The sequence below is a fragment of the Python bivittatus genome, unplaced genomic scaffold (genome assembly GCF_059951505.1).
Source record: "Python bivittatus isolate LINGU-HERP-01145 unplaced genomic scaffold, Pbiv_v1 ctg000340_np1212, whole genome shotgun sequence".
NCBI lineage: Eukaryota > Metazoa > Chordata > Lepidosauria > Squamata > Pythonidae > Python > Python bivittatus.
The window spans coordinates 24,694,700-24,719,761 of record NW_028277056.1 but is presented as its reverse complement, the minus strand read 5'-3'; the positions used below and the strand labels follow the sequence as shown (position 1 = coordinate 24,719,761).

General features: G+C 35.5%; 1 protein-coding gene across 3 annotated transcripts in view; it reads right to left on the bottom strand.

Moving 5' to 3' along the window:
* The window catches only part of NBEA (neurobeachin), a 441,196-nt gene that overhangs the window by 239,081 nt on the left and 177,053 nt on the right, over positions 1 to 25,062 (bottom strand). For all 3 annotated transcript variants that reach the window (XM_088140729.1, XM_088140730.1, XM_088140731.1), the window contains 2 exons: positions 16,288 to 16,349; positions 6,372 to 6,436 (listed from right to left, as the gene is read on the bottom strand). In XM_088140729.1, the coding sequence (XP_087996855.1) occupies positions 6,372 to 6,436; positions 16,288 to 16,349 (127 nt within the window). The remainder of the gene's footprint in view (positions 1 to 6,371; positions 6,437 to 16,287; positions 16,350 to 25,062) is intronic.

The following is a 25,062-nucleotide window of genomic DNA, read 5'->3' as shown; positions in this document are numbered from 1 at the left end:
GACCACAGGGACAGATTTTCCATCACTGCTTTAGAACATGGCATTTCAACCTGAGTAGATATTAAACAGGGTATGGTTAATTCTGGAGACAGGTTCTATATAAGAATCATGTGAAACATACTAGATAGTCATCAGTATCTCTAATACAGTCCATATAGTCCAATTAACTATTTATTTATTATTCAAATTTATATGCCATCCAACTCCCAATGATTCTGGGCAGCTAAAATGATCAAATGTGAAAAGACCTCTACAGTATCACTGTGAATTTCAAACCCAGTCCCATAAAGAAATTTAGTACCAACAACACAGTCTTCCTCCCTTGGCCAAGCTGTTTGAGGTGATCTTCGGGTAGAAAACAAAATCAAAGAACTGATTCTAAGTGTGAGGCTTGGAGTTTAAAAAGTAATTTCTCACTAAACATAAATATATGAATGAATGTTCTGGAAAAGGAAAGATTTAATGCTTCTAAATCTTAATTGAATTTGTGAAGTTTGCGGAATACCTAGGTATGATAACATGTCAGTCTCAAAGACTGACTTTATTCTTAGTCATATGCTAATTCAGGCAATAGTAAATTTCTGAGGTACTAGGTTAATCAAGCTAAGCTATTTTTGAATGATATTTCTTTTTTGATTTTCCCCACAATATCATCATCGTTCCGTTACGTATTTTTGTTCTAGTGGGCTAAAGCCAATCGATTTATGATCTAGTCCTTGTTTCATTTTTGTGAGTTTTACAATTTTGTAACCACAATCTTCCAAGCCCAGCAAATGCACATTTACCCATTTATTCTGTTTGGGTAGTCCTATAAACTTAGCCAAGCAGAAAGAAATATAGAATGAAACTGCTGTCCTTCCTATCAAACTTTCCAAAGAAACCTGGAGACATTATACACTTAGAGAGAGAAGTCCCAGACCACTGTATTCATAGTAGCGTGGGCAGTTTCAGAAAGATAAGATTCTTGTAGACCAGACAGAATTTTTTTCTTGATTTTCCCAGACAGAGGCAAAATGCTAAGTTTCCCAGATACTTTCAAAATGCTAAGCTTCTGTGTATCTTGTGATGCTGCAGTCATCCATTTGAGCTTTTTTTATTATATTGTAACTTAAATCCAATTTACTTATGCTCTCCAACTACTTTCTAGATTAGCCCAAGTGGGTATTTAGAAAATGCAATCTTTTGATCCCTGTCTTCTGTCTCCAGGGAGGATTTCTGTCATGAAATTGGAGCTGCACCATTCTTAAATTTTCTTGAAGTGAATGTATATGCCCCTTTTTGACTTTGTATTTTATTCTTTATTTTGTACTTTACTAATTTTCCCAACGAAAATAATTAGATTTGTTATATTAATTCTGCAAAGAAATTATCTGAATTCTTTGTGTACTTTACCTGTGTTAACTGGTATTTAATTGGAAAATACCACTGTATGTATGGATTCAATTCACCCAAATATATCTTTGGCAGCATTTAAAGATCCCTCTATAAATTAGGATTTTGTTTAAAAACTGAACCATGGTTTTAACCATATCTGGTAACCAGAACAAGGAAGTAAGTCCCAAACAATGCTGACAGATTCCAGGAATTCCACTTTAAAATACAGCGACAATTTTGACTATACATACTTGTGATTCTTCCCATGCACAGTATAGCTCAGACAAAGCAAGCAGGGATGAAATTGACAGGAATATTTTCTAGTTTCTTTTTCGTTTTCCACAAGTGCCAGGTGGCTGCTGCTGCTGCTTCTTTTTTTAGCTACTGTCTCAAAAAGAAATGCTTTGCTTGAACTAAGAGCTAAATCTTGGGGAAAGGTACGAGTTTCTGCCAATGAGAAAATAGAGAGCAATTCCAACCTTGCACAGTAAAAGAAATTGCCTATGTTGTTTCAGTTTCAAATAAAGCATCGCAGAGCCAGAAAATGGCCAATTTAACATGGAAGGATAAAAACAAAAAATAAACACCAAGAAATACAAATACCACATATCAGTGATTCCTTTTCAGTCAAAGAACACTCTCTCTTTTGCAAGATGGAACAGGTAGGTCTTCAGAGTTTTCCTGAATTTCTCTGGAATCAGGGGGGCCACAGCCCAAAGCCACTCCATTCAGGTGAAGTCAGTTCCTCTCCATTCAGATGTAGACATCAGATTACCACTTGTACCACATCACTTCTTCGGCCCCAGGATGAGATATATAATTGGATATCATACTGATGATACTAACTACCACACTGATGGATGACCTTACCCATTGGCTTTATGTAAATGTTAAAAAGCAGAAGAGAAAGAAGAGTTCCTTGAGGCTTCCAAAAAATAGAGGTCTTTGGGTAAATCACAGGAAGCATTAACCAACTATGAATGGTAGGGATCCAAATGAGAGATGGTAGAACCAACACTTTGAGACTCACTTTACAAGACAAGGGTCTCATCATCATCTTTGGTATTGTTCAGCTGCAGTCTACCTTTTCTCATATCTGAGGAGTTTTGTCTGCTGAATGCTGTAAAAATTCTTCCTTCAGATGGTCTTGGTGAACATCCTTCCTTAAAGTGAACAAGTCACCTTAGAAAGGGATAACGGGCAGCTCTTGGTACATATAATAAGGGTGGCAAAATATTTCATTTTTGCTACTTGATTTATAGACTCAAGCTTGAACTTGGACCCATGTCCAGATAGATTCCTGTATTCTTCCAGGGACCTTTAGACATTTCCTGTCACTTCATCTTCCTGAGCTCTTCAGTAAATGAAGGGGTGCAGTGGATCTATGAACAGTGTGAGGGAGCTTTGAAGCAATCAGGTCCAGTGTCACAGGTGTCCACTTAATTTATTGGGTGACCAGAGTCTCAGCTGAACTGCCTACCAGATCCTCAGGAAACTCGCCAAGAATCCTCTAAAAACCAACAGAATCCATCATGCACCAGGAGTAAACCAATCTAATATGTCCTTCCCCAACGCAGAAGGGAATTGTACTACAGAGCTTCGTGGCAATCAGAAATTGATCCACCCATAACAAAGAGTAAAGTTTGATGCCCCTACTTTCAAATCACACTGTATCAAACTTGAGTCAAAAAATGGATCTAACATGTTACCTCTTATGCGTGTCAGGTTCTCAATATGTTGGGTCAAGTCCATACTTATCAGGGCAGCCTTGAACACATACAGGCTAGGTCTGCTGATCCATCCATTATTAAATTATGGAACAAGAAAATCTTATTACTGCATTAAATAGTCGTAGGTGGAGCTGTTGGTTTCTAAGGATCTGAAACCCTGGCTCATGGTAAAAGAACTAAGAACCAGAATGAGGGATCACATGAAGATGTTGAATCCCGTGTTCCCTAAGTGTGGCCTGCTCTTGATTTCCTGCCACACCTCCCTTTGCCCTTCACAGCTGATATCCTATTCCTCTACATGCCCCTTGCTCTCCTAAGCAGGGTCTCCTGCTCAGGAAGAACCTGAACCATCTGAAATAGGGACTTTCAACTGAGCTATCAGGCTTAAACAGTCCCTCAGGCATCCTGGTCAACAAATTATTACCCAGACAACATACACTACCTGCTTGGCCTCTCACTCCCCAGCTGCTTCCCCTGCTCTCACCAGGGACAGAACTGGTGAGAACTACCCTCACGAAACTGAGAGACGTGAAGTCTAGCACTGGCTCTCATCTAGATCTTCCCCATTCTCAAAGTCCAGACCTTGCAACATCTCAGAGCTGGGAGTAAGAATCACTGAATTTTGAGAGATTTCCATTTGTGTAGGACTGCACTGTAAATAGTTCTTTAGATACTATACATCCATACTGGTTGAACAATACTTATCCATTTATAAAACCCTTAAGTTATGAAACTATGCACCTTGCTCACACACTCACATAGGAAGATTTGGATATGTGTTTTGGTCAAACTGCAATGTCCCATGAAACATGTGTGCATGTGCTGTCGAGTCAATGTTGGTGACTGCCTGGTGACTGCCTGGATAAGTTCCTGCAGTTTTCTTGGCAACATTTTCAGAAGTGGTTTACCAATGCCTCCTGCTGAGGGCTGAGAGAGAGTGACAGGCCCAAAGTCACCCAACTGGCTTCATACCTAAGGTGGGACTAGAACTCACAGTCTCCCAGTTTCTAGCCTGATGCCTTAATACTATATCAAACTGGCTCTCATGATACATGACTATAACCTGTTTTGAAACTGAAGATGGAGAGCAATTTTAAAAATGGCATTGAAACTTGCAGTAAAGAAATTCCATTATGCATGTTGAAAAGTTTGGGGACAGTTAATTTTTTTTTAATGCTAGCCATGGGAGTGATTTCATATTAATTATATGCTTTAAACCCTTATTTATCTATTACTAGCATTCTTTATAATGATTTTTAATTTAATTTAATTTATTTATTTAAAAGATTTGTATTGCCACCCATCTTAAACACAACTCTGGACATTGTGTTTAATAAAATTAATTTTATTTTTTTTCAATAATTGTCATGAATTACGGAAACTTCTTTCAGTTTTTTAAAAAGAAAAATGTAGTCTTAATCTAGTTCTCAAATTCTTTTGCACTGTTCTTCAATTCACAATTTAAAATTCAATCATAATTGCATAGTAATTATAAGCAATTTTACAATCCATTAAGCTTGTTTTGTTTTAATTATAAAGCTCCTTTGTTAGATTCCTATAAATGATCTGCTTTATAATTTCAGGCTGTTCAAGGGAGCACTTTAATTCAAGTACACATTCATCAACTGTTTATGTCCTGTTAATTGTTGACAACAGCACAATTGCATTCTCTAGCTATGATTGATGAACTGCATTCAAACTTTACCTATTAAGAAGAATAAATATTTATAATAATTTGCTTTTTGCTATTAGCAGAGTAAAATCAAAACTTAGGACAGAAAAAAGCATGTGTTTTAACAATATAAGCATGTGAGATATATATATATATATATACACACACACACACACACACACACACATCTATATTTTTATCGATATCTTTCTATATCTATCTATAGATAAAGCATGCTCATTTTTATTCACCTCAGAAAAGTCAGCAAAAGAAGGAACATTATTGCTGGAAACTTATTGATCAGAAGAAGAGCACTACTAGCATTTTAAAAAAGGAACACAAAACTGATTTGTTCAGTGCATATAAAATTGTGATCAAGCCTACCAACATATATGCTCCCATAGTCAGAAAAGAATGATGTCTGTCTAACAAATGTTAGAACAAGAAAATTTTAGGAACAAGAAAAACAGTTTTCTTTATGTAGTTAATCTAGATTCTGCTCTTATATCGAACTATTCTTAATCATGTTAACCTCAGCTGTGGCTGCTGACTTCTACCACAAATATTACTATTTAATTCATATAGGTATTAGCACAGGAAAGCTGTACTACATCTTCAAACAAAAATCAAATTAAAAACATTTGCTCAAAAAGGTTACTCATATTTCCACAAAATTAAAATAAAAGAAATGCGTATTTCTTTCTGAGTGAATTCTGCAAATGTACTACAAAATATACTATCAAAAAGACTGTCGTAAATTAACAGATTTCTTGAACAGAATATTGTTACATAAATTTGAATCTTATAATTTTATAATTGCAAATAGTATTTTGACAGTAACAGAATAAACTTGAAAGCAGAGATTTTTAAAAACTCTCAAAAAAGCTGTGACCATTTTTTCACTTCTACATACAGCCTTAAGGATCCAAATAATGTATTAGTGCAACAAATACACATAAAAAATGCTGTAGAGAAGTACTAATATTTAAATAGTTCTCCCTAAGCTCAAAAAAGGCCAATCTTGTTATTCCCTTAATAATAGCATCAGCATTAAAATTACTATTAGTTGAGAGTATAATGCCACAGTATTCCAAATAAAAACAACAGCACTACATCCAGTATCTTAACTCCTTCCATAATACCCTAGCACACATAAAATTTCTATTTTATGTTAAAGTACCTCAAAATAGCATTGGGAATTATGATAAAAATAGCACTTCCTCATTACTGCATAAAAACACTTTATTGTACTAAGGATGCTCCAAAGCAGATGGAGTGACAGATGGATTATAGATTGGGTTTCTTAGATTCTGTCTGAAAAAAAAGCTGTGCCGTCCTTGGAAGATGATGTTCAGTTCTCAGATAAATCTTACAACTATTGCATAGGTATTCTCAGAAAACAAACATAGAGTTCACCATTTCAACATTTTATGTATAAACATGTTGAGTATTTTTATGCAAAACATCTCTACTGTAAAACTGTTTAATTAAAATATTTCATTCTCTAATATTCCTATAGCAGATGGTGAAAGTATTATTGTCTAATGGAATTACACACAAAACGACTACTGGTCCAAAGCTTTAAAATTAATTACCTTCCTTCATTGATGAGCTCAATAAAAGCAAGTCCAGCATTCTTCTGAATAGAATTTTGCCATTCCTAAAGGAGAGGGGGAAAAAATCCACAGGTTTTAGACAGTGGCAATTACTTCTGAAAATATAACAATTTTTTATTAATTAAAAATAGTCTGAGCTTTGACATGATTTTTTTCTGGCCATTGTAGTTTATTGAACTGTAATGCGGTACAGTGCATTGTTCGAGGGCATCAGATATTCCAATAGTCCAAAGTAATAGACCCACTCGTGAAGTTTTCCTTTATCATTAAAAACTTTGCTGGTGAATTTGCAAATAATAATACATTTCTAAACCACACAGTTTATAAATATTTTTAAAAATAAATACATTTTATTAGATTTCTTTTATACTTAAGTTTTGGATGAAATTCTAAAAATGATAAAGTTACACTCTTGTCAGTTTCCATATCTAGGCTCAGCAGTAAATGATGGTTCTCCAAAAATGTAATCTCTTCCTCAGCACTTGATTAGACATGGCACAAGACTGTCAAATATGACTCATCTAGAGTATAGACTTTAATGCTGACAAAGTCAGGGCTTACACGTATAACCACGCTCCAATATTTAAACTCTAGGCTTTGTCCTCCTGCCGTCTTGATTCAATGGATATTTTGCTGGCTTCTTGCTGTCCTTGGAAAGCAGGGGGGAAATGTCTGAATATCTATTCTCTTTGGCTTAGGAACCATAGCTTTCTCCTCAACTGCTTTCCTCTCTTATAACACTTTGACAAGAGAACTATAACATATAAGGTTATTTGAATTATAGATTAGTGCTATGAGTCATCCTCTAGCGCAGACATTGTTTGCAAGCTAGTCATGTCATTTGATCCCAACAAAGTGTTGCTGTATAGTTGATACAAACCAACCAACTAATCATACTTAAATTTAACCACGGTTTAGGACTCAGTTAACCCCTAAATTGTGGTTAATCTAAAATGGAACTGGAATGTTCTGATTTTCTCATTGTAACCCCTGAGAGAAACACGAGAGTGGAACACATAAGCCAGATATTTCTAGTACCTCTTATAGTTTAATGTAATGGCCTGTCATATAAATTTGATAAATAAATATTTTTATTCTTTAATAATGACTGCTTTTACATATTTATTGTTTTAATTAATTGTTGTACGCCACCCACAGTCACTTTTTGTGAGATGGGCGGCCATATAAATTTGATAAATAAATAAAATGTGTAAATCAGCTGATAATGTTTAGTGTCATGTCAGTATCTACAATACTAAGACAACTACCTAATAAACTTCATATTACAGGAATCTTCCTAAATTGTTAGATTTCTAGTAAAGATATGAGAATAATTGCTCTTCACCTAGCTCTTCCTAAAGCTCTGTTTTAGTCAATTGGTATTTGCAATCTTCCTAAAGCATAATCTAGAAGACTAGCCATAACATGGGTTCTTCTAACCATATTTTTAAGTTCTCCAAAAAGTATGTCAGTAGATTCTGGCATAGTATGAAAAACAAGGGAGCAAAGTGTTTATCTCAAGTTCCTAAGGCAGAACATACAAAATAGGTCATCTTTCTTCTATCTTGGATTTAAAAAAACACAACATGAATAATCCTAGCTCCTGCTGTCTCAGGCTGGTTACCTCAACACCAGCTCCAAGTATTTCTGTTTGCAGTTAGAATGATTACTGGACAACGGGATGGAGAATATTCCATCTGATGCAAGAAGAGGTAGTAATTGTTTGATCCCATATTTTTAACTGACCTGCTAACCCCCAATGGCATTCCTAAAAGCATTTCAAATATGTCATCTCCAAACTGGTTTTTTTCCCCACAACATCACTTAAAACAGAGTAATAGATCTATGCTAGTAGATCAGGAGCCAGCTCCATCACTGCAATTCGTCGTGACAGATAGGTTTATGTGTGTCCTGGCCTCATGAACAGCAGCTCATTATCTGGGTTATTAGCACACTAAATATGTCAAGCTAATTTCATAGTCATAAATATAGTCCAAGGTTAGAACCAAATGCAAGTTCACTGACAAACAGTGTCCAAAGAGTAAGGGAATAGGGAAGTCCAAAGACAAGTTACAGTCAAATGCCAGAGACTTCTTTCACATTGTCTTGTTTTTAGCCACAATAGTTACAAATCCCTCTTACAGGGAAGCAGCTAGTCAGGAGTTGAGGTAAGCCCCCCCAAAAAACAATAGACTAAAAGTCTGGAAAAGAAAATAAGCTTACAAGATATACAGTATCGTCAGCAGTTTATACTTGGTTTTCTATAGCCAGATTGTGTTAAAATTCTTTGAAGAGCAGTCAAGTCCAAGGGTCAGCTGAGCAGAAGAAGTCTTAGATGATCTAAAGGTTTGGGACATGTGGTTTTGGAGTCAAAGAAGATTAAAAAATGGGCTAGGCATGTTCTTCAGTTGCCAGCAACAGAGCAAACAGTGAGCTTGCTTAAATCTGCCAAATATGGCATCTTCCCCATGTGCTGTTTAACTAGGCAGCTGGGGTAATCTTACCCATTTACAATATTTCTGCTCTTGCAGCCCGAGTTGTCTCTACTCTCTAGCACTAGGAAACTGGGTGTTGATTCTAGCAGCTTCTCTTCTCCAGCTCATGAGAAGAATTCAGCTCCAGTTTTTCCCTGACTGGTGACTGCGATTCTATTTCTGGTTCTGAAGATGTATCTGCATGGTTTCCAACTCCTCTTCTCAGAGGAAGTCTGGACACAATGAGATGGACAAGCTGAAAATTAAGACAGACCTTCACAGCTTTATGTTACCCAGCCTTCTCCCTAAACATTAGTAGACCCTGACCAGTTCAGCCTCTGTACAGCTGGTCCTGATCTCCCTCACTCCAGAGTACCCTTCTTGGTTCAGCTGTCTTTCAGTGTAGCCAAGCACTCCTATACATCTCTGTTTTACCCCCATTTGATGGTATTCTTGAGGTCTGGATGCTGTAGACTTCTTGTCTGGGCAGGGATGGTGGAATTTGTTGCAGGTTCAGCATAGTTGCTGGCATTCCTAAGTATTGCATATGGCTCTTGGGATGTCTACCCTGGTCACTGTTTTCATCTCAGGAGAATTCTTGAGATATCATGAGAAAAAAAGGGGCAGTAAACTCTGTACTCGGTTCAGATGTCAACTAATAGTTTCATTGCTTAAAATAGTACATATGTTGCCTGAAGGTTGGACCAGTCAATAGCCTGCTGCCAATTTCAGAATTAATCTATTTTTAATTTTCAAGATTAAGATAACCTTGAATAACTTTTAAAAAAATTATATCAAACCAGCACCTGTCTCAAATTAACTATCAATATATTAAAGTCTCTATGAAAATAGATTGTTTACATGTGTAATTTCTTTCATTATTCTCCACTTTAAGACAAGAGTTCCAAAATATAGTACAGTAGAACTCTTTTACATTCTCTTCTCCTTGTGAATCTCATAGTGACTCTTACCTATTAAAACTTTTTGCTTGTTAGAAATTAAATACTTCTTCACAAATCCCCAAGTAGCATCTCAAGAGTGATTTTACATTCAAAGTATATATGAAAGTACTGTAAATTTATTCTAAAATTGGAACAGCCTTTTTCTCCCTTCAGTGCTGTCTCTTTATTTAAAATCTTCACTCAAAATAAAAGATTATGGATCTCACTAAAGTTACACCACCACAGCAAGAAAGTCCATTTTGGTTAATCAGAAGAACAGGTATAAAATGTTATAAATGTATTTTAGAATCTTGGAACAGAGTCAAGAAGTATTTTCACTCTATGGTTTAATATCTGCTATATTAAGTAATGATTTATATTTAGTACTGATACCTCCTTTCTTTCTGTCACTAATGGATCTAACAGAGGAATGAAAGTGTTATTTTAAAAATTTTATTTACAATACAAAGGTGAAGACCCACTTGAAATAGCATAATTATGTTTGAATATATTACTGCTCTGAACAGGGAAATTTTATAACAATCTGGAAATACTTAGAATCTATTGTAGTTCTTGAAGCAAAAGAAGAAGGAAATATTAATGAATATCAAACATGCTTTTAAAAAGGAAAACCAAACTTTAGGAAAAACGTCATGGTTTATTTGAGAAATCTACTACAAAACAGTATAACAGCTGTGACATATAAAACTAGAATACAGTGAACAAAGACTAGCTAATAAAGGACAGATCTTGTCAAAATCACCATCTTAATCTCACCCACCCCTGAAAATTAACCCAGTTCAAGTGCATTGAATATGTTGTTATTTATTATAAATTTTCTAAGAACACTGTAGACCAAAATCAATCTAAGTATAACCTCAGGCTCATATTTGGGAATCGCAAATTGTTAGCACACATGAAAGAAAGCTATTGTAAAAGGACAATAATAACCAAAATACAAAAAGAAAAAAAGTGGTTTCTCAGTGTCGAATAATGCGGTATCCCTATAGGAGTTCCTGTAAAGCTTAAAGCAAATTTTTCACAAAGACGGAATTCCTCTGGGGAACAGACTTGATTGCATATCCTTCAGAGTCTAAAAACCTGCCCATATGAACTGAATTATCCATGACATGTACCTTCAGACGTTTGTAATGTGATATTTCATGTAAATTTAGACCATACCTTGGACATGAGCCGCTGGCAATGTTAAGTTTACTCAGGAGCTCAGATAAGAAAAAAAAATTGACATCCTTGCTAATCTGTAGTCGTTAACATGGAATTTCCAAATAAAGAGCATAAAAGCATCTAATTTGCTGTAGCAAATGAAAGGAAAACAAACTTTGCATTTCCCTTTCCTTTTTCAGTGTCTACTATTACCCTAGTTTATGTAAATAAAAGTCTTCAAAAGCCTTCTCAATCATCTATCTTTTTGAAGATACATTTGTCTTCAAAACAGACTGCAAGAACAGACTGAAAAGTGCAATTAATTTTGAACAAAAATTCAAAATCTCAAACACTATATAGCCAGTATTACCAGGTTTGGGGTGAAGGGAAAATAACACTGTGAATTGTAGGCATTTTGTTACTCTACTGACAAAAGGCTTTTTCTTATACAGGAGGCTTCTATCAATGTAAAGGAAATAGAGGTGATATTTTGCTTATCACATGTCACATTCCCTCCAAATGTCCCATGATGCTTGGAGGAAACTTCAGCTGTGGGGAAAAGGGGTACAAAGGAGTGAACTGGCAAAAATCAATCCTTTTACTGAATGAAGTGTGATGAAACAGGCTTCAGTCAATAGGATAGGCTTCAATCATAGAAAAACCCACTGAATGCAGTACAGAAGATTAAAAATGTCAAAAATAAAATTAAAACATCAATGAAATGTTTTAATCTGGAATCTAATGTTAGAAAAATCTCAGGTTTTTCAAGTCTCCAGCTTTATTTTACTCTTAATAATAACAATTACTGGTTCCTACTGCTGCTTTTTAGTTTGATTAGATTGATCTTTTTAAATATTTTTGTAGGCATACAGGTAGTCCTCATTTAGCAACCACAGTTGGGACTGGCAACTTGGTCATTAAGTGAAGCAGTTGCTAAGTGAAACTGCACCTATGCTTATGGTCTTACTTCAGCTTTCCTTTGCTTTATAGACCTGAGACAGTTGTAAAGTGAGGACTGGTTGTAAAGTTATTTTTTCATCACTGTGAATGGTTGCTAAACAAGGCAGTTGCTAAACAAGGACTAACTGTAATACAAGACAATGCAGTTTACTCAGAAACCAGGCCACACTAAATTTAATATGGGTGATTCTCAGGTATATGACATTCTCTGCTCTTTACAAGCCTTTAAGAAGGGCTGGCTGACCATCTCTGGTCAGATTATGTAATTGAATGCTATACTGCAAATCTTGCACAGTGCTGGAAATGGGATTTGATCAGTGGTTGCCAATCTTTCATATCTTACTTTTTATCCCACAACTCTTTCAAAACAAATGGTTCCCATCATGATAAGAACCAAACGCCCGCTTTTTCTGCGAAAAACAGTCATATGTTTACAGGAATCTGCTGTTATATTTATTATTAATGGGATATTTTATGAAAATTCTATAGGTACCTGCCATGTGTCAGGAACAGAATAGTGACCTGGTTATATAATGTACCATGTATGGCACAAAATATTGTTTATTTACATATCTTCCCCATTTTTCAGCATGTACTGTTTCCCAGATCCCAAATGGTAGATCCAACAAGCTACTTATCTGCAGCCCTTTTCATATTTCATTTAAGCCTGTATTTTATGCAGGCATGTTTGAACACCCATTATAGTTTTTATCATTAGTTTGGATGATACATATTTTTTTGAATCTTGAAAAATAATGTATCAATAGGTATTTTTGTCCCGCTATCAACATAACTGATTTGTGCTTGTTATTAATGACAAATATTAGAACTCTTAAAAAAATATATACAGCCTGAGTCCAAACTGAAAAATATAGTAAAATCCAGACACCAAATGCCTCATTCATTTCATCTAATAAAGGTAACAAACAGCTAACACAACATTAGAAAATTTCACACCAAATTGCAGCATAAGCAAAACACTCTCTTATTCACCACTGCCCATTCTAATTTGCTCCCTCAATTTTTTCCTACTCCCTAACCTTCTTTAAGTAGAGAGCTGGACAAATCTGAAGCCCATGAAAAGCTATATTTAGAAGACAGGGAAGATGAGCTTAGTCTACAATGCCTTGATCCTCCCTGGGTCATTTTCAATGGGCGCAGAGAAGTGGGTTGGCACTCCAACAGAAACTGTGGCTGCACATTCAAAGGCCATCCAAGAACCCACTGGTAGTCATGATCCAGCACTCTGCTTTGGGATAAACACGCTGCCCTCTTTGGCAGCTATCGCTATTAAGGAGACAAAGACACACTCAGTGCTCAGCTTCTGGGTAGAAAAGCATTTGGCCTTGTTAGCTGGGAAGTGCACTGGCCAGGCCAGGGAGGGGTGTGAATTAGTCCTTGATGTTATTGAACTCACAACTGAAAAAGAAGCTGGTGCCCAGGATTATCAAAAAGATGATTAAAAATACTACAGAAAACAGCAAACAGCCACACCATATTGTCCTGGGACAATATAATATATGACAGGCTGTTCAAAATAATCAGTGTGGGAGCATGGGACAGCATCTCTTTGGCATCTGCAACTCCAACAGGGACTTCTTGCCTCTTTCTTGCAAAGGAGAGTCTGTTTATATTGCAGACTGAGCATTATTCATGCAATTAGCTGCATTCCAATTTACATGTATGTCTCACGAAGATCATGCTTAACTACTTTTTTGCTCTGCTACATACAGGTACATTTATTTTTACCTTCAAAAGAGAAACATTTTAAGAACCTTCTTTCTCCTCCACAGAATGAAATAATGCAGTTCTTGCCTACTAGCTCAAAACTGTCATTCTTTATTCTTTTGTAGTAAACAGGCAGCCTATTTCCCACGTAGACTGCTTCTGTGTACTACCAGCTGAGAAAAAATGGATTAGATTATCTCTAAGGTATGTTCCAATTACCCTTGGCCTCTAGGACATGGAGGACAGTACGCTGGAAGAGAGCCATCATGGTTCTCCATGTCCTAACTAGAACTGCAGCAATAAGGTGATATATTTCCTAAAGGACAATGAAATCATTAGAAAAATGTAGCGAGTTATATGTGTACAGTATGTGAATGTGAGGGTTCTACTAGATGTAAATACTCCTTCTATCTCTGATATTCTATGTGTTAGAAAAGACATGTCTTTTAAGATATTGTTGGAACATGTGTGCATCAGCTTCAAATATTCTTTTTTTTTTTCTTATACTTTTAATCAATTAAGAATTCCTTCCTCAGGTGATCATAAATTCTTAACTATTTCTAGAAGGTGCAAATAAAAGTTAAGCATCTGATGTCCTGCTAATTAGAAATCAATTGGATCTTCCTCCTGTTAACAGGAGAATTCATAAATTTCTTTTGAAACACTGATGCACAGCTCTTTGGATTTCCTCTTCAAAAAGTGCAGCATCTTCAATCAGCCATGCCCTTTCTCAGGATTGTGGGGCTGCTGAGGAGGGCAAGCATGTGAACTTGGGAAAAAGACACAACTGCTTTAAAGTATTATAGAAAGGTTTGCAAAATTATTCCAAGGCACCATTTGGAGGTCAGCTCTGCACAGCTCTACAATAGACTATTTATCAGTTCTAGAATTTAAAAAGTTGAATGTTTCCTTTATTTTGTGAAATTACAAACAAAATATCTAATTTGATATTTGGGGGAGGGGCTGAAGTGAAAGTTTATTATAAGCCCATCTAACACTGCCCTTTAAAAATAATGCATTTAGTTAGAGTATCTATAAACCACACCTTCATCTAAATATATATTCCAGGACAATATTTCAAGTTTAAAAACAACTGTTTTGTTTACTGCACAGCTTCTATATAAGGCTGAAAAGGAAGGGGGAAAAGCAAAGAAGCTTGAATTTCTCACTCTTCCCACAATCAATATTTGAGGCACATTACATCTCTAGAGTCCTTAATGGCAGGAATTCCTGGAGCCAGCAAATGAGTAATGTTAAACCTATGATTAGATGATGAGACCATCAAAACACACTAAGCTGTAATGCAGCATTCGACTTTATCTCTGCGAGCTGCAGTTCAAACAAGGAGCAGGGAAGAATATATTGTATTAGTCCATCTAAGAATCTGCCTATGAACAGCTGGTGAGAGAATTCAGTGGACTTAAATGTATATTTTGCAGTTTCTTGAGCCAAGGACTTAATCATTATGTAACAAGTTTTAAAAAGTTTTCTGCAAGAAAAGTTTTGAAGCTGAGCCACAGTGAAGATTCCAGATACAGACATCTTTTACTTAGTCTTTTCTGATTCCTACAACAAAAAGTCTCCCCCCCTTTTTTTTTATGGTGTCCACTGAAGAATCACAGCTTGTGGATCATCAAAATGTGGGTAAGTAAAGTACAATACCTAAAGTAAGTTACATGAGTTAATTTTCATTTATGACTGCATTACACATTTTGAACATCTGCAAATGTAATTTTATTATTAAAACCTGGCTCTACTGAGACTATTAATAGCAAGCATACAGCTACTGGGAATTTGCCATATTTATAAGAATAATCGCCTTAAATACTACTTTATATCACGTTTAATGGAATACAAACAACTGTTGAAAGAAATAACTTTATTCAAAAGCTGATATTAGATTATTATTTGCAGAAAGCATAATATACTTATCAGATTAAAATGATAGTTGGTCCTTTGACATTTCAGAGTAATTCTTAAATTTAGATTTATTATCCATTACAACAAAAACAAAGCCTCATATCCAGATTTCTACTTTAGATGGTCATTTATCCTGAACATGTTTTATGCCTGTCCTACAGCAATTGACCCTTACTACTCCCGACCATGCACACCATTCTTATCCATGTGCATATCTGCATTGCATTTTAATCACATGCTTCCAATTGTCTACTATGTAATATATTGCTACTTATCAATATCATATTTTTCAGATGTCATGTCTTATTCTAACTGGCTTGCACAAGCAATATTGTCAACAAGAAATATATTTAAATAAACCAAATAATCAAACAAATTGCTAATAAATTTTGGCGGTGCACAGTGCTGAATTATCTGTTATTGATATCAGAATTACTACTCATTCAATTAATTATGAATTATTTTATTAAGGCTTTATCAATTAAATATTAGAACATATTCTTGAAGTCATATTTGTTTATTTAAGCAAAGAAAAATAAAGGTGTCTATATTGAAGTTTATTTTGTAGTATCAGTTCTGTAGCTCTATAAGAGAGCACAGTATCAAATAGTTACTTCTTTAATACAGATGGAACTGCATGCATCTAATTATGTTTCTCCAAAGAAAACAAATGAAAGCACTATTTGTAAAAACTAGGAATCACCTTACTTGTGAACAAAGAAGCATAACAAGTTCAACCACTGAGGTGCTTGATTTCATGCAAACCAGTCCTGTAAAAAAGTGAAAACAAGGATTAATCCTGCAAAGCAGTAAGTATAAAATTCAATGTTTAAGTTGTTTTTTGAAATAGTTACGTAGTCAGAACCTGTAACATTTCAGTGGGGTATACGAAGCAAACATTTCTCAGCAATAATTTCCAATTACCTTAAATTAGAAACCATTTGTGACCCAATTATACATATTTTTCACTCAATAGTAAATTCTACCTTAAATTATGTGGAATGTGGAAAAAGCCACAAACTGGCACAAGAAAAGAAACATGCATTTTAAAATATAAATCCATGTTATTTGCTCAATTCAGCATACACAAAGAAGATTATTTATCTATTTGATTGATTGATTGATATCCCACCTTGTTCTTTAATTTGAACATTCAAGGCAACTGGTATATAATGACAGCTGAACTCTAATCTCAAAGCAAACTTCTTGAGTTTTAACTTTTAAATTTAAAAGTGTCACACTATAAAACATTTCTAATAATCAAGTGTCTTGAGGTGAATGTTTGAAAATGCTTCCTTTCTTTATTCTAAGGAAGTCCCTCGAACATTTAGATATAACCCCTATGTAAAAATGAATCTTTCTAGTTAATATTGGAATAGCATTCCTCCTCTGAGATGTTCAAATGCCCACACATACATTTTCAGAGATATATTTGTGCCTGGTACTCAAATATGTCTTGGGATGATTAAAACATGTGTCTTTTAACATTTTAAATTCATGTTATGCCCCATTCTGTCCCGGAGATTTCACCAATATAAATGCCATGCCCTATCTTCAATTAAAAAAAAAACTGTACTAATAATTAGCCTGCTTTAGGCTATGCATGTACCCTCTTTCAGTTTGGAAGATACTGTAGAAGTAACATAGCTATTCTGAAGAATATTTTAGTTTCCTACTTTGCAGATACAAGTCCTATTTTAAACATATATAAAGATAAATAACATGCAAACTTTTTGACAGAAATTATCACACAGTGGCCAATATTTTTTCTCAATTACATTCATATTTCCTCCCTCAGTTAATATAAATGTCTATTTACTGTATATTAAGTAGAAGAGAGCATTTTCCCTGTATACTTCTGATAGTTAAATGTCCAATAGGGTGATTTATATATTAATTAGAGATACCATGCTTCAGTTAGGCTGAAAATAAGCTGAATCATTCAACAATGGATGGATGGATAGATGGAACAAAGGAAGTTTCAGCTCATTTCTGAATCGATACAGATCTGATCCTTCTCTCTTAAAAAGTCAAAATTGACTTATAAACCTCCCCAACTGATAGCTGTCACATCACAGAAATGCAAAACATTTGAAGTAAAGAGAACATTCATATAAAAAAGGCTGATACACAAATAACAACTGCTTGCTAGGAAACTGATGAAGTGAAGATGGTTGTTGGCAGTCAAAACATTTTGCTCACCAATACTTTTCACAAATGTTTTTTGCCAAAGTCAGCTGGAGATTATGGGAAGCTGAATCTATTACGTTTTGCACAATCAGGGGATGTCTCAATAGGGTTTCTCTTTGCTGAGCAAAACTGCCATATGGGCTTGTTAAGGCAGGATGGGTGTATGTGAAGGTAAGCCAATTCTCCTCTGAATTAGAGTTTAATCTGAGAGTGGAGTAGAATTTGAGAGTGAAAAATTTGCATGTTACAATTTTTCAAGGGTCATATATGGACATAAGCTTGATGAGTTTCATCAACAATACTAAATGTAACATCCTTTGTTAAATATGCAGACATCAATGAAATGATACTTCATAAAAATTGCCAAAATTGTTTTTCAATTTCAGTTCTTTAGGTTTCTGTAATAATAAAAAGCAGAGTAGTCTTAATACCCCATGTGTATTCAAAATAATGTTTGATTTAGTATAAGCAATGTTAAATTTGATCTTTAAATGAATACTTTTCAAAGATAAAAGTAAACAAAATGTCATTTAGAATTATAGTCAGACAAATACATAGATACTTTTCTGGAAATTAAATAAATTCCTTCAATGAAAATAATTGCTTGTAGCTATGTATAGCTTCAAATACACATGCTGAAAAGGCAAACTGATTTTAAACAGACATGGAGAAAGAACCACTAGAGATAAAAGTAGCCTTATACAATTATATGTATATTTATTGCAAATAATGGATAAAAACTCTTTTGCTAACAATCCCATATTATTGTACAGTAAGCAGAACAAGCTACAGAAAGATATCATAATTCCATTCTTTTAGATTTACAAGCAGACAATTAATTAATGAAATAAGAGATAGATGTAAAAATCTTATTTAAAAAGACAATTGGTATAGTTGATCAGGGTTTTTTTGCATTCTCAAAAAAGAAAATAAAAAAGATTAATGGGACACTTTATCACCTCCAAACCACTTCAACTATTAACTGTCAAAAAAGGAGCTAAACAGAAGGGAGCATAGTCAAATTCCCATAATTAAAATGATCACAGCTATAAATATTAATATCCAGCTCTTCTTTTCTAATCTTGGATACCTTGCAGTTCAGCCTTCTTACCATAGAAAACTGCTATCCTGTGCAAAGACACACTACTCATATAAACATACTTCTTGTTTTAGAGGTTTTTCGCGCATTCTGGGGAAACTCCAGAGTTTGGGATTACAAGCAACACAATGAAAGCTACAGGGTGATACAGACATGACTCCATTGATAAGTTGAAGAGAAGGAGCTGTAAAATATTACTACTGAGTTAACTGCTTCTTGAACAACTTTATAACAAACTTGGTACTTTTCTTTATTCTGTATGACAAAGAATTAGGTGCTGTGCTGTAGTCTCCAAGGCACTATGGGCTTTAAACTAATCACAATAGATATATATTATCACACAATGACAATGTGGAGGACACCCAAGGCAACTCCAAGGAGGGGGCAGCAACCCTTGTGTACTAGCAAGACAGAACTGCACTAACATCCGAGACTGAAGCCTTGTAACATTTTAAATGAGAGCAAAGCAAAAACAAGAGAGTAACATCAGTCAGAAACCTGGCAGTAAGGGCACCGGAGTAGCAAGGCAATGGTTTGAGCCCCACTGCCCTCTCAGTAAGTTCACTTATTGGCTGCACTCCACAAATAGCAGGATTTGATCATCTAAGGTTCTACTGCTTTTTCTTCAGGGAAAACAGGATAAATTAAAATGGCAATTTCATTTAAAGTTGTTCTAAGTTCAGAATCTGCCAGCACAGAGTTTTGCAATATATAATGGCAGGCTACAGCAACCTTCCAGTTAGAAACAAACAGCAGAAAAAAGGATTTCCGCATATAGTGCACTGCAATAAATCCTTAAGGCATGGGGGACCACAATCGTATATGTCTTCTCCAGGAAGCTACAGCACCAGAAGTTGGAAAAGGCACAGTCAACTGATTTTCCAAGAGAATATTGGAACATTCCAGGTAGTATAACTGGAAATTCAGACAAAATATAATTCCATCCAGAACAAGGTTCCTCTCCAATCCAGGGCTGACTTTTTTACTAATGAAAAGAATTTCCATCTTTTAAAACTTAGCTCAGTTTGCTTCCCTGCTTTGTGTTCACAATACATATATAAAACTGGATATTCTCAGAACAGTGATAGGACCCAATGTGAAACTCCATGTAATCTCTAACCCCACGTCATAATTTCATTTAGGAATTTAGTCAGTCCACTAGCATCATTTCCTGCGAACACTCAGCCATTTAGGACCACAAAAACTACAAAACAAATAACAGATCAGTTAAACATTCTAGAGGAATAACCGGTTCAGTTCCACTAAAAGATCTAATATATCACTATTTCTATGGATTTTGTTGTTGTTGCTGCTGCTCATTCACTAAGGCAATAAAGCCCACGTCCAAAGTAGGCCTGACTCTGGTTTCATCTTGAACCAGAAAAAGCTTGAACCAATAAAGTCTGGAACTGAGTGTCATCACTTATTCTAAGCACCTATTTTTATAGAATCATGGAATTGGAAGGGATTTTAAAGGTTGTCTATTGAACAGTACTCTGTTCAATGCAGGATTCACTAGAACTTCTCTGACAGATCACTATCAACCTGTGTTTGATAGACCCTTGGCCAAGGAGATCTCACCACATCAAGTAAGGACTAGTTCCACTGGCTGACAGCTTGACCTTTCAGGAAGTTCCTCCTAAGTGTAACCTGAACTTCCTTCCTTATAGTTCTAACCCATTGGTTCTAGCCCTTCAAAGCAACAGAAAATCCATTGGACCATGGATGGGTAATATGTAAGCTAAAAAATAACATACATAACTTTGAACATGAATAGATAACTGAGCAAATAATTTCCACTGTTAAAGTATCAATTTCACACTTTGTTGATGTAGAGAATAAGAAATATGACCTTGCTGGATATATGCAGGCTCCATTGCCTATGCAAAAGGGGCTGAAGGATTTTTAAAATCCAGAATGAGATAACATATGGAAGTGGTTCAGGCAGGTACCTCCCTCATTCACTGAACTATAAGGATGAGGAAAAGGAGGAGGTACAGCACAATCAGACTTGCAAGATTTATTTATTTATTTAAAACATTTGTATCGCCACCCATCTTAAAACAACTCTGGGCAGCTTACAACCAATAAAACAATATAAATCAATGTATAAAACCAATAGCCATAAAACTAAAAAGTTTGCCACAGCCAAACTTCTTTGATGCACCCATATACTTGCCCCACCCCGAACTAGTCCTATCCCAGCCAGTTTTTTAAGTACTCTCCAGAAGGATAGAACAGTAGGGGCCTATTGGATCTCAGGGAGGAGGGTGTTCCATAGGGCAGGGACTACAATGGAAAAGGCATGCTTCTGAGGACCCACAAGATGGCAATGTTTAAGGGAAGGGACCTGGAACACGTCATTCCTATCTGCTCTTGTGGGACTGACATATGTTCTCAAGGAGAGGTGGTCCTGCAGATAACCCAATCCCACGGCTTTAAAGGGAATAACCAGCACCTTGAATTGCACCCAGAAGAAAACTGGGAGCCGGTGCAGATCCCCAATAGGGGTGTAATACGAATGAACCTAGGGACACCCAACACTCTGTGCACTGCTGCATTCTGGACCTATTTTAACTTCTAAGTAGTTTTTAAGGGCAGCCCCACATAGATGTATTGCAGTAATCCAAATGGGATTACATCATGGGACATGAATGACCATAAGCCAGGCCTCCCAGGCCACAAAAAGGTGCAACTGGTGCACAAGATGAATCTGTGCAAAGGCCCCCCTAGCCACAGCTACCACCTGATAATTTAGCAGTAGCTGTGAATCCAGGAGGACCTCCAAGCAATAAAGCCCACATCTTTGCTTACAAGCTCCATCTGAAGTCCAACCCCAGAGAAGTGCAAAGACCACGCATCCCCAGACCCTGGGGGCCAAAACTCCAAAGCCACTCCATCTTGCTAGGGTTTAGTTGAACTTGGTTCCTCCCCATCCAGATCCTCATAGCCTCCAAGCAGTTGATCAACACCATGACAGCATCATCTGTCCAATCCAGGGTGGTATTATCAGCATGCTGGTGAATGACCTCACCCAGTGGTTTCATGTAGATGTTAAAGAGGAGACAAGAGAGATCTTAGCCCTGAGGCACCCCCCATTGCAGGCACCTAGGGCTCAACCTCTCTCCTCCCACCAACACCAACTCAAACTGGTCACAAAAAAAGGAGGAGATCCACCACAAAACAGTCCCATTCCCAGTCCCCAAACCTGGTTCAGAAGGATAGCATGGTTGATAGTACTGAAAGCTGCTGAGAGATCCAGGATGGCCAGGAGAGTTGAACCACTCATCCCAATCCCTTCAAAGGTAATTTACAAACATAACTAATGCTATCTCAATACTGTACCCTGGCCTGAATCCAGACTGAAAAGGGTCCAAATAATCTGGATTCTGTTATTATAGGCAATATCAATAAAAGTGGTTTTAGTCTTCCTGTGGAGTTGATTTCCTGGTCTGGTCTACCTAGTGAGGCCAACAGTTGAATACTGTACTGTACATAAAACTGTTCCAAGAACAAACTCTTTCATTCTATAATCTGTTTGCACATGAAAGCCTATGTATATGTTTGTGTATGTATGTATGTGTGTATGTGTGTGTATGAATAAATGAATGGAAGAGATATAGTAACTTTAGAACATGAGATACGGATATTAGAATTGTTTTTTCTTTGCTAAGTTGTTTGGTAAGCTTTCAAACATCAGCATCACAGGTTCCAGGGTGAGTGGGAGAGAACGGGGGAGTAGCTGGAAGAGAGACGACGTACATGGAATGTAGTATCTATCAATATATGTAAATATTTAAACATCTATGCAACAGGATACATATTTCCAACAAGCTTTGACTGAAGAAGCAAGAAACCAAAAGCTCCTCATTTCTAACTAACTGTCACCGCTTTATCAAACAGGGTAATAAGGACTGACTCTCCAAAAATTGAACCCTGCTTTCAGCATCAAAAGAAAAAGCTTCATAGGCTTGGCATGATTAGAAAAATTGTTTTATTTCAAACAAGAAAGAAGTCACTCATTGAGATATATATATTTACATGCACACACACACACATACACAGAGAGAGAGAGAGAGAGATCTGCCTAATGAAAAAAACAGGAATCAAGGCCCACTTATAAGTCAGCACTGGCATTAGAAACCTTGCTTTTTCTTCCCACCCATCTACACTAATTTATTTAGCTGAAAAACTGGGACCTCAAATCTCACCAGGCGTTCTTCCAGCTCCATTTAATATAAAATCTTCCTTACATTAGAAATATATAAAGACCACACAATCCCATATTTTAAAATATTGCAAAATAGTAAGTAAAAAGTATTTAGTATAAAACTGCACATAACAATTTGGAAGAAAAAAACAACTCAGAGTGAAAGTGAATTATTTTAATATGTACACATTTTTTTACAATTGTGTTGAAATTATTTTGATATAAAATGTTCATAATTTCCATGAAAAATAATTTTTATTAAATTCAAAGAATTATATAGGGAAGCCAGTTTTGTGTAAAAACCCTTTTAAAATAATTTTAATTGAATTCTAAGATGAAACATCAATGTAGTTCAAAATGAAACACAATCCAAAATATTTTATTATTTTAATATTCCTATGCAATTATGTCGGTGTGCCATTTTGTTTCTTATGTACCCAAGGAACTAATTCCAATCTTTCCAATCTGTTTATACTGACTATTAAAAGGGCCAATATCCAGTGAAATTTATTCCACATATTTAAAATGCTTTAAATATACTGTATTTCTGTACAAAAAGAAAGAAAAGTCCCTTTAGCAATAGAAACTGATTTTAAAAAATGTGGCTCCGGGTACAAAAAATTAAATCTGAACCTTGACTTATACAATTAGCTGGACACTATTTTGATTTCAGTGTAAAATTCTGTATTTTTTTAAAGAAATGAAAATGAGCCATTTAAAAATATGCAGTGAATTCTCCAATTTTTGTTTTGTTCTTATATTTAAAATAAACTTAATTCTTTTTTAAAAGCTGAGAAATTGCTTCCATGCCAATATTAGGTATTAGGTACTGACCAATTAAGTATGCTCAACTGAAGTCAACAGCAATGGTAATAATATGCAACATTTTAATCTCCTGAAGTATTCCTTCAAAAATGTATTTTAAAGTAGGGGAGAGGAGAAATGATGACATGCTGAATCTCTCATGCTTCCTTTAGCTCAATAATTTGACTTGCCTCAATTATTTAATTAAGCCAAATTCCTTTCCCTGATAATATTGGATTAACAAATTGGATTAATCCCATATATGTCTTAAAGAGCTATCTCAAGGAGCTATTTCTCATAATCCCCAAAGGGTTAAAGTATGTGTTGATGAGCAGTCCAGATCAAACAATCTCTCTTGTAGTAGAGGAGGAAGAAAATAAGCAAAATGTGGCACCCAAACATCTCAGAGTTCTAGAGGGGATCCTGACTGATCACGTCTAAAAATTGAACAATTGAAGCAAGAAATTAAGAAACAAAGGGGACATATATTTATTAAAGATATATGGAACAGGAAATATGTCACCAGTCAAGGTTATGATTTAAGTTATCAGAATATATATAGGGCTTTTAATATATAGAACTTGTGGACACTAGAACATGTTTGACTGATCCTGAGAACTGAAACATAAGAAGAAATCTTCGGGTAAGAGGGGCCAAAGAAAGTATTTAGAAGGTTGATATTCTAGATTTGTTGCTATATGGTGAATGAATTATTCCCTCGGTTTTCTTTATCTGTTAAGAAAACAGAATGTGTACACGGAATGTCCATCCTGACTTACAAGGCAATAAAAACCAAGAGTTAGTTTACCAATAGGGTTGTTAATACACATACTATAAATAACATTCTTCAAAAAGCACGTGAGTTGGAAGAAATACATTCAGAAGGTGAAAAAGCTCAGTGCTATCAAGAGATTAGCCTGGTTATTTTGCAGAAATGGAGCACGTTCAACCACCTAATTGAACAATTAATTGAACTTGGAATTTGTTACAAAAGGAGTGTTCCCCTTCAAATTAATCACTTATAAATCAGATAGGTATGAAAGTAATTTCTGCCTTTCATGACATGCAAACAGTTCTGGATTTTTTCTATAGAGAAAAAAAAGATCTTAAGACTTCTGATGATGGGATGCAGCTGCAGAGCAAGAATATAAAAAGAGAAACATGCCAACAAAAACAATCA